Source organism: Excalfactoria chinensis, chromosome 10 (assembly GCF_039878825.1).
Source record: "Excalfactoria chinensis isolate bCotChi1 chromosome 10, bCotChi1.hap2, whole genome shotgun sequence".
Taxonomy (NCBI): domain Eukaryota; kingdom Metazoa; phylum Chordata; class Aves; order Galliformes; family Phasianidae; genus Excalfactoria; species Excalfactoria chinensis.
In genome coordinates this window covers 373863-384130 of record NC_092834.1, presented here as the reverse complement: position 1 = coordinate 384130, position 10268 = coordinate 373863, and the positions used below count along the sequence as shown (strand labels likewise).

The 10268-nt window shown below is 63.7% G+C and overlaps 1 protein-coding gene across 1 annotated transcript; it reads right to left on the bottom strand.

Moving 5' to 3' along the window:
• Window positions 1–247: 247 nt before the first annotated feature.
• Window positions 248–2724, bottom strand: LOC140256758 (AP-3 complex subunit sigma-2-like). Its single transcript, XM_072345543.1, is given in 4 exon segments — window positions 248–614; window positions 617–683; window positions 1042–1149; window positions 2539–2724. Coding segments are annotated over 4 exon segments (303 nt in total). The 5' UTR covers window positions 2608–2724; the 3' UTR covers window positions 248–555.
• Window positions 2725–10268: the final 7544 nt, after the last annotated feature.

The window sequence follows — 10268 nt, the reverse complement described above, 5'->3', positions numbered from 1 at the left end:
AGATAGGGCTGCCCAGCCCTGCGCTCACTGGCTGCTGGCCCAGGGCACCGATGGGCAGGAATGAGGACAGGAGGTCACAGGCTTCCACACCCTAGCAGGAGGCAGTGACCTACCCCAGCAGCAAGGCTGGCAGGCACCTTGCTGCAGAGCCACACTGCCACAACCCCGCGGGCAGCACCCACGGCTCCATTTCCCCCCCACCGGCCAGACCCACGGCCCCATCCCAGCAGCACACAGCACAGACAGGTTCACACAGTGGTTTATTTGGAGGAGGACACGCTCAGTGCTCACATGCACGTGTTCCTGACACAGCACGGCACGCTGTCAGCTCTCAGCAGCTCACACCCCTCTGCCCTGCCCCATGACGTCAGTGCCAACCTCACGGCCCCAGCAGGAGCAGGGTGGGCAGGGGGACACAGGCAGGCAGAGAGAGCTCCACACCGGGAGGGTGGAGGAGCAGCACCACCATGTCTCCACCACGGCCAAAGGCACATTTCTGCACTGAGGAATCCCAAGAAGAGTCAGCCCCAGATCCAGCCCATCACACCGGGACACTCACATGAACTGTGACAGGTTGGGCACTTTGATGTTCATGTCCCCAATGTTGATGTTGGTGGGATCTCCAGCAGGGTGATGTTCTTCACGGCTGAGATGGAGCGGGATGGCGCAGCCGAGAGCCCCCCCTGGGGGGAGCAGTGGGTGCCGTGCCAGCCCCACACCCACATCCCAGCCCTGCTGTCACTGCACGCTGCATCCTCGCAATGACAGCGCCAACGGGACAGAAAGGTTTCACTGCGCTATTGACCTTGACAGCACAACACCCACGTGCTGGTTGCTCCCTGCACCCCTCAATGGGGAGCCCCCACCCTGTGCTCCCTCCCTGGGGACATGCAGGCTGAGAGCACCGGGGGAGGCACCAGCTCTCTTCGCCCCCGGCCCCACAGCCCTCAGCACACTGGCTCCTGCTCGGCACCCAGAGCCCACCCTGCCCCGCACCCACACCTGGGCACCCCCCTCCAAACCGCACACACTGCCGCTCACCTCCGCCTTCTGCAGCTTGCTCTGTGCCTCCACCTGTGCCACGATCTCATTCATGTTGGTTTCCAGCACCATTCCACCCATCACCACCTCCTGCAGGACGTAGTGCACCTGCGAGGACGAGAGCAGCACGTGGCCCCAGCGTGCCATGGGGCAAACCTGGCCACTGCCCCCAGCCAGCCCCACACCTCCCCTGCACCCCAGGGTGGAACAGAGCCACCACCGAGCAGCAAGCTGCCCCCCAGCACAGACACGGCCCTGGATGGGGTCTGGAACACGAGAACAAGAGTGCAGGTGGCCGTGCCACGCCATTGTGACACACCTTTGGTCATGGCAGCAACACGGCACAGCTCTCTGCTGAGCCAGCGTTTCCAACAACGCCCCTGCACAGATAACTGATTTACGGCTTTCTGGTTGCTTCCATGATAAAGGTTGTTACTGGAAGATGGTTGTTATGATATCGTTTATGGCCCCACGATAGCTGACTGTGCTTGTAAATACCGCACGGCAAACATCAGCAGAGCGATGCTGCGAGCAATAAGCGCGGCCCGGACCTCTCCCCGAGCAGGGGAAATCCCAGCTGTGCGCACAGCGCCCCGCGCCGCCCCACCCTGACAGCACGTGGGGCTGCAGGAAACGCTGCTCCTTCTGGAGCTGGCAGCAGCCCAGCCTGGACCCAACCCAACCGGGCAGCGGTCCCGAGCAACCTTTGTTTTCCAAGGAACAATCCATGTCCTCTCTGGGACCCCGCAGCTGCTGAGCAAAACACGCCGTGCTGAGGCAGAGCCGCACCACGGGGCTGAGCTCCAGGACGGCACCCAGCAGCACCGCAGGGCAGCGCGCGGCCAAACACTGCACGGCTGCGGGGCGGGGTGTGAGCACGGCGTGAGACGGGGGGCTGAGCCGGGACTGACCCTGCACAAACCCTCCCGACTCCCTGCTCTCCCTCCCTTTGATAAGAGCGCTTTTCCTGACAAGATAACCGTGCCACATCTCTGCAAGCTGAGAGCCAGCCCAATGGCAGAGTCAGAGACACGGAACCGGGTGCCAGCAGCACGAGCTGCCCTGACCGCTGGAGCAAACTGCCACACTCGTTTCTCTGTCACAGAGCCCAGAAGCCGGTATCCAAAACAGGAAGGGGACGTTTACAGCACCGCTGATTTTCCCACTTGGTTTTTGCTGGCAGGTCGTGCCTCCCAGCAGGCAGCACGTCCTTATCGGCCCCGCACCGCCCCGTATCTGCAGCTCCATCCGGGACATCAAAGGAGGACATTTCCTGCCCGAGGTTCTGTCCCCCCGAAAGGAAGCGCAGAGGCTGAACTTTACCGAACTGTGCCTTCCAAACGCTGCCGTGGTTCTGCCCTTTGTTCCCCTTAAGCCCCACGCTGTGCTGAGCTGCAGCGAGGGGCGAAGCTCACCCAGCCGCAGAGCTCCAGCAGCACGGCCTCGGGCCCCGCCCGCCCCGCCCGGCCCCGCATCGCGCAGCCCCCCGCCCCGCACCGGGTGCCGGTAGAAGCGGACGAGCGGCGGCTTGCCGTGGTTGTGGAACACCGGGATGGCGCTGATCATCCCGGCGGCTGCACGACGCGCTCGGAACCGGAACCGGGACGCGGCGGACTCATTCCGCACCCCCCCCCCAGGAAGCCCCGCGCCCGACCCGGAAACGCGGCGGAGCGCCGGGACCGCACGGCCGCTGCTGCCCTCCGCGCCGCCAGGGGGCGCCACCGCCGCGCCGGGAGGGGCTGCGCTGCGCGGCGGGACACGCGCACACACGTAGCGGCCGGGGGACGCCAATGGCTGCACGGGGACTCCCGGCCCGGCGAGATGATTGGCTGCAGCGGGAGCTCGGAGCGGCACGGCCGGGACGCGCTGCAGGCCCTGCGGGGTGGGAGCTCTGCGCGCACGATGATTGGCTGACGGCCGATCCCCACCGGGCAGACGGGGCCGACCGCCGCCCCGCGTCCGTCCGAACCGCCCCCGCTGCACCGACCGCCGTGTGCGCACATAGCGGTGCTGTGCTCACATGGTGCTCACATGGCGGTGCTGTGCACACACGCGGTTTATGGCGGTGCTGTGCTCACACTTGGCGGTGCTGTGCTCACACATGTTGGTGCTGTGCTCACACGGCGGTGCTGTGCACACATGGTGCTCACATGGCGGTGCTGTGCTCACACTTGGCGGTGCTGTGCACATATAGCGGTGCTGTGCACATATAGCGGTGCTGTGCACACATGGCGGTGCTGTGCTCACACAAGGCGGTGCTGTGCACATATAGCGGTGCTGTGCTCACACTTGGCGGAGGACCTGCCCTCCCGGGGAGCTCGGAGCCGCCCCTCGGCGCAGAAATGCCGTCCGCGGTGCAGCGGGAGCTGCCGGTGATGGCTGCGGTCGGTCCCAGCTCCCCTGTGCCGGCAATGCCGGTTTCACGTCGCGGTGTGGAAACCCGAGTGGAAACGAGAACCGTCCTGGAGACAAAGGGCTCCGTTCCCGCTCACCTCCCGGCGGCGGCGAGTCCGTCCAGCTCCGCGCTGCCATGGAACGAGCCCCGCCGCCTCCCTCCCCTCTCCCCCCGCCCCCCCCCGCGGACCCGTCGCCCCCTTCTCTCCCGTCGCCGTGCCCGGTGCTGCCGTCGCACCCCGTCCCCCCCCGGCCGCCCCTTCTCCCCGCATCCCCGGGCCCTGAGCGGCGCCCCCCGGCCATGGGTCGCTCTGCGGTTTACGGGCGGGGGGGAAGTTCCGCCGGCCCTGGAGCGGCCCTTCCCTCCGGCGCGGCCGTGCCCCTCGCGGTGCCGTCGGGCGGGCCGGGTCTCCGCGGCGCGGGGTCGCGGCTCCGGGTGTGGATGTGGGGCCGGCAGCAGCCCCGCGCCGCGCCCCCTCGCGCCGCCGCCCCCGGAGCGACCCGCGCGGCCCCGCCGGGCAGGCGGCCTCGGTGCCGGGGCTGCGGGGGGGGGGGCGCTCCCGACACGCGGCTACGGGTGGTCGCGGCGGGCGGCGGCCCGGGCCCGGCGGGGCGGGGAGGGTCTCGATGGCCGCCCCCAGCTCCGGGCCGCGCCCCGCAGCTTTGTTCCCCGGTGCCGGGAGCGGGCCGGGCTCCGGGAAACCGCCGGCGGCCGGAGCGGGACGGGGGTGGGGGGCGGGGGGGGGTGGGCGCGGGGCCGCTCGGAGCCCGGGAAACTTGTCCGTGCGCGGCGGGGGGGACGCGGGGGCAACGGCGGCGAGATAAAGGGCCCCGGCGCCGCCGCGCTCCTCGCTCCCGGCCGAGTTAGGAGGAGCTGTTTTGCATCCCTTCACGTCAGCCTGCCTCATTCCCTCCTTCCTTCCTTCCTGCGCGCCCAGCGCCGGGCCCACGGCCCGCAGCCGCCGTCGCCCCGCGCCCTGCGGAGCCGCCGCGGGAGCGCACGGTGAGTCCTCGCCGCTCCCCGTGCCCGCAGCCTCCGGCCCGGAGCCCCGCGCGTCGCCGCCCGCCCGCCCGCCTCCCCGCGCCGGGCCGGGAGCGATGGCGGCGGGCGGGAGGGTGCGGGGCGGCGGCGGCGGCGGTGCCCGGGTCCGCACGTGGGTCCGCCCGCCCCGCTCCGCAGCCTCAAGTTTCCCCACCGCAGCCTCTCAAAGTTTCGCCGCGGCCGCGGGGCCGAAGTTGCGGAGGGGGCCGGGCGGGGCGGGCGGGGCGCGGGGTCGGGACCTGTTGCGGGGCAGCAGCCGGGTACGGCAGCGCTCCCACGCCGGCACCGGGCCCCGAGCGCGGCGTTCGGGGCGGGGGCTGCGGGGGTGGTGCGGGCACGGCGGATGGGGGGGAGGGGGGTCGCCGGGGTCGCGCTTAAATGGGGACGCGCTGCAGGGCGGGGAGCGACGCCAGGGGGGTCGGGGCCGTCCGCGTGTGTCCGTCATCCCCGGCTGTCACCCGCTCCTCACGCGCGGAGGTTCTCGTACAAGCCGTGGGACAGCGGCGGGGCTGACCGCGCGGCCACCCAGGTGCGAGGGGGCGCGGGGCGGTGGGGCCGGGCGGAGGGGCGCGGAGCCGTCCGGCTGCACCGGGTCCGGGAGTCGGGGGGCCGTGCTTTGGGTGAGAACAGCGCTCGGAACTTCCTGCGACCCTTTGGTGGCTCCCGGATAGCCGGCAGGATGTGGTGCGTTACAATTAGTGAGTAAGTCAATCATGAGTAGTTTCTTTGTCAGCATTCGGCGTGGCAGGAGGTGGCAGGAGGTGGCAGGAGGCACCCAGTGTCATGGTTAACCCATGGCACCCAGCAGCGCCTTCGCTCCCCGCAGTGCCCGGGGGTGGCCACGGGAGCTCCCACAGCAGCGCAGGGTTGGCTCGTGGGCTCCCAGCTGTCGCTGATCCCAAGCAGCCCAACTCACATGTGGCAGCTCCGTACTCACTGCTGCGGTGCGGCCCGGCTGGCGGTCACGCTGTTAGGAACGCAGCTCAGGTGTGTGGGAGACCCTCAGCCCGCAGCTCTCCCGGGGGAGCTTCAGGGAGGCACAACAGCAGCACTCCCTCCACCACCTCCTTGGAGCCCTTTGGCACCGAGTTGAGGACCAGCAGCTGTGGGCTCAGCAGCGGGGCACTGCGGATGCATTTCCCCAACAAAGAACTCCAGAAACTGAGAACCAGCAGAGATGGGGCCTGGGTGGGTGCAGCACTGGGGCTCCGAGATGGATGCCCTCTATGGATGCCCTCTATGGATGCCCTCTATGGATGCCCTCTATGGATGCCCTCTATGGATGCCCTCTATGGATGCCCTCTATGGATGCCCTCTATGGATGCCCTCTATGGATGCCCTCTATGGATGCCCTCTATGGATGCCCTATGCCCCGTGCAGCAGCACGCTGGGTTGCAGTGACTCACGGTGTCACGCACCAAGGAGCATTTCCAGCCTGAGCTCAAGGATCTCAGCGGTCAGGAGTCAGTTCTGGCAGTGCTGGAGTGGAGCTTCCTTCCTTCCGTGGTGCCCGGCTCCTCTCTGCTGGTTCCTGCTGACACCACGAGGGTGGGTTGGAGCTCTGCGGAGGTGTGTTGAGTTGGTTTTGTTGGGCAAACACGCAGAGAAGGCTTCTTGTTTATCAGCGAGTTCAGGAAACAGCACAGTGCAAACACAGCCCTGCTGTGCTGAGCGATGCCGGCAGCAGGTGGGCAGTGAGGCCTTGGAGTGCCACCAGCTCCTCTGGTCCCACAGAGCCCGGCCAGCCCAGTGTCCCGGCCACAGCCAAGGAGCCATCCCTGAGTGCTGCGTGTGCTGCAGCTCAAACCTGGCTGTGTGGAGGATGCTTCTTAACCTGAGGAATCCCTCCCCCTGATCCCGGTAGGGACCTGCTCAGAGAACAGTGTTTTCTTTCTCCAGCTTCAAACTGAAGAGATGAGGGGGATTTTAAGCTCTCCCCACGGTGGTCTTTGCTCCCCTGCTCCCATTTCCCTGCAGTCTGTGGGATGGTCACCATGAGATACAATGGCCTTTTCTGTGGAGGAGAAGGGAGAGGAGGGAGGTTTGTTTTTTCCAAACACGAGATCCGCTGAATTTCTGGGAACGTTCTCAAGCAGGAACACGACTGCCCCTCTTCCTTCCCTCCCAGCCCAACTCTTCACAGCAGAGAAACTGAGGCAGAAGGGCACCGTGTGAGTTGGGAGAGGAAAGACCTCGTAGAGATGTCACCTGCTGCTCCATGAGCTGTGCTGGGGGTGGGACTCACAGGTGGCTGTGGGGCTGCTCGGGCTCAGCCCGTGCCTCAGAGCAGACCCAGGGAAGTGGATGCATCAGAAGCTCCTCGGGGTGACTGCAGAACGTATCTGCAGAGCTTTAGCTGTGATTTATGGGGGCTTTCGAGTGGTTTGGTTTCATTGCATGATCATCAACAAGGGATGCGTATAAGCAAATCATTTCAGCAGTTGAATATTCCGTACATTTATGGGACTTTTGTGGTGCAATGAGTGCAAAAGAGAGCAGCAATGCACGTTGTTTTGGAAACACAGACTGCAGGCAGCTCAGGCAGCCCTTGTTGCCAAAGCAAAGGGGAAATGCATTTGGATAGAAGCAGCCTTGTGGTCGAGGTACCAAGGATGCAAGATGTTTATAAAGGCTGCTAAAGTGAAGGTGTTCCCAGAGCTGTGTGTGATAGATGAGCATCCAGCCCAGTGCCTGCAGCTCAGTGCCCTCAGCTGTGCGCCTCTCCAGGTGCTGCCCTTGGAAGCAGCTGAGGAGCACCGAGATGTGCTGGTGGGCTCCTCCTCCCCGGATTGCTGCCCTCTGCACTATTACCTCGGTGCTGGTTTCTCCATGGGCAGACTTTGCCAGGCCTCCTTTTAATGCATGGAGCTGCTGCACTGCTGTGCTCTGCTGTGCTGACACCGTGGGCACCTGCAGCTCCCCGTGCAGCCGTCCCCGTGCAGGTCTGCAGGCAGACACGGTGCGGAGCCAAATGCAGCTCTGGTGTGAAATTTCAGCTGTCGCAGGCTGCCAGGCCGGGGCACTCAGCACAGCAGCACAGCAGCACACAGAGGGACGCAGCGTGCTGGTGTGGATCCCTTCCCCAGCTCTGCAGTGCCAGCATCACCACCTTGCTGGAAGTGGCCTTCTGCATGGGCAGCCCAGCTGGCTCCTTACTGGCTCCTTACCAGCACATCTGAAGAAGAGGGAAAAGCAGCTCTGCTCAAAAAGATCCCCAAACTTTGTTTGCTCATAGACTCAAGCAGCCTTCAGTTCCACATATGGCCTTTATCTTCTGAAGCTTCCGCTCTGTGCCCGCCGCACACGTGTTACGTTCCCTAGGGCAGTCAGCAATTGTGTTTTACCTGTTGGTGCTCCAGACTTTGTCACTGAAGGAGGAAAGAACCTCCACACAGAGCCTCACCAAGCACAGACCCAAAGTTCTGTGTTGAAACACACTCGCTCTGTTCCGTCAGTGCTGTGGCTCAGGGCTGAGATGGGCAGTAGGTGGCACCGAGCCACAGCACCGGCTCTGGGGGGGCTCTGGGAGAAGGAGGTCCATGTATGTGCATGCAGGTGTTTGCCAACGTGTTCCTGAGCTTTGATGAATTGCAAGCCGTGTGTGCGTTGGTCATGCTGCTCACATCAGGGCAGGGCTGTGCAGGGATGGCGCAGGGTGAGCAGCGTGCAGTGCAGGCACTGAGGAGCGTTGGCAGCAGCTCTGTAGCTTCGGGAGAGTTCTGTGCTCTGGGCAGACCCACACTGCTGCCCCACACCCCATTGCTTCCACTCTGTGGGTCACTGGGAAGCGCTTCCTAAACATGAACACCCATCTTTCCAAAGCGCTGCCCTGTTCAAAGAGGATCTGAAACATTTTCACCTCTCAGATCTGAGAATAACATGGCTTCTGAAGCTGAGCAGTTTGTTTTGCTCCTAAAATGGTGAGCACTGCTGCTGGAGAAATGGGAGGCAGTGGGGCATCCCCAGAGGGTCGTTGCCCCTCAAGCACCCAAGGCAGCCGGCTGGGAGCAGAAGGTTTGTGTGTCTGTACTGAAAGCAGCGCTGAGCTCTTGTCCCTGCTCGGTCCTGGAGCCGCAGATGGCTGCTCTGCCCTTAGCAGAACTAAGAGCCAAAGCACAGTACGTGGTGGTTGCAGTTCAGGGGCCGCTTCCCAGCCGGCCATTGTTCACCGTGTGGAAGGGTTGGGCTGTCGGCAACGCCGGCTCTTGCTCACAAACCAGCCCTGCTGTGGGCTGCAGGGAGGCAGCACCGGGCCCAGCACTGCCCTGCATGGCTGAGCTCTGTGCTGGGACGCAAAGGCAGAAGTTGGTTGTGAGGAAAATGGCAGCGCGTCACGAGAGCGGCGTTGCCTTCGTGCTGCCGTTGTCTCACTCGGCCCTCTCTGCACAGCACAGCAGGGCACGGCTGTGCTGTTGGGCAGTTTGTGTTCCACGCTGTAACATTTGGCTGCTCCCTCTTGCAATCGCACATCCAGGCATCACCACAGCACCTGGCGGCCGCCGTGTTGCAGAGCCGGGTGTGAAGTTTTGCTGCTGCTGCGCTTCTCCCCTTGGCCCAGGCCACGCGCAGGTCCCGCTCCGGTGGAGCAGCAGCGTCCTCCTCACTGCCTCCACTTCCAGCATCCTCTCCTCCCTACACCCGCGTTCTCCCTTTGTCCCATGTTCCGTCCCCTCCCCGCAGCGCACTTTTTGCTCCGTGCCGGTGCTGCAGGCTCTGGGCGCTGCGTGTCCCAGCAGAGCAGCTGCAGCACAGCCCCAGCACCCAGCCCCACTGCTGCCGGCAGTGCCGCACAGCACACGCTCAGCACAGGGGCACTGCGGCCCCATAGCACCCGCCCCACACCCTCAGAGCATCCCGCGTGCCCTCGGAGCCGTGCTGGGCTCCCGGCCCTGCTCTCTGCCTGCCTCCCACAGCCTTCCTGCCCGGCGAGGTTTGCTTCTTGACCCACATCTCCAGCCCGGATCACCTCTCATGGCTGCGCGGTTTTGTTTTCTGTTTGCTGCTTTTTTCAGCAGGGAGAGAAGGGAGGTTCCTTGGAGGCCCTCTGTGGAGCCCGACCCTCCCGCAGGATCTCAGCATGCAGAATTCCGCTGACTTTTCCACGTATCTGCATGTGTGACTAGCAGAGAAGTACGTTTAAAGTAGCTCGGTGTCTCTTTCAGGGAGTTAGAAGGGAGCAGATTTATTCTCTGCTGCGCTGAGAATTAACTCGCTTTTCTTCCTTTTCCCGCTGCCCCCACTGGAAAGAGAGAGAATGTAAAAAAAGAAGAAAGGATTTACATTGTGGTGGTGATTGGCACAGTCTGTGAATGAGAGGTCATTTCATGTGGCTGTTTCTTTTCAAGCGCCCTTTTTTTCATGCACACTGTATTCAGGCTGGGAGCATTCTTTCTTTTCAAAGCTTCTCTGTCTGTCTCTCTCTTCCCCCTCCTTTATTTTTCATCCCTTTTCTTTACTTTTGCTGTCTTTTCATTCTGTTTTTCTCCTCCCCCTTGGGGCTCCATTTTTTTCTTTCCTCTTTCCTCTATTCAGTTCCTTTTTTCTTTTCGCGTCTTTTTTGAATAGCTCTTCTATTTTGGGAGAGGGAAGGGACCGAGCAGAAGAGAAGTCGTTGCAGCGAGCAGGAACTTGAAAGTCGCTCTTCCCCTGTTTATTTCACTTAAAAGCAAAAACAACAACAACAACAAACCCCTGTTTTGCAGGGAGGAGGGACTGAGTGCCGCAGACCCCGCGCGGTGCGGGCAGCCCCGGCCGGGCAGGAGGGATCCGCTCCGTGTGCCGGCATCGCTGC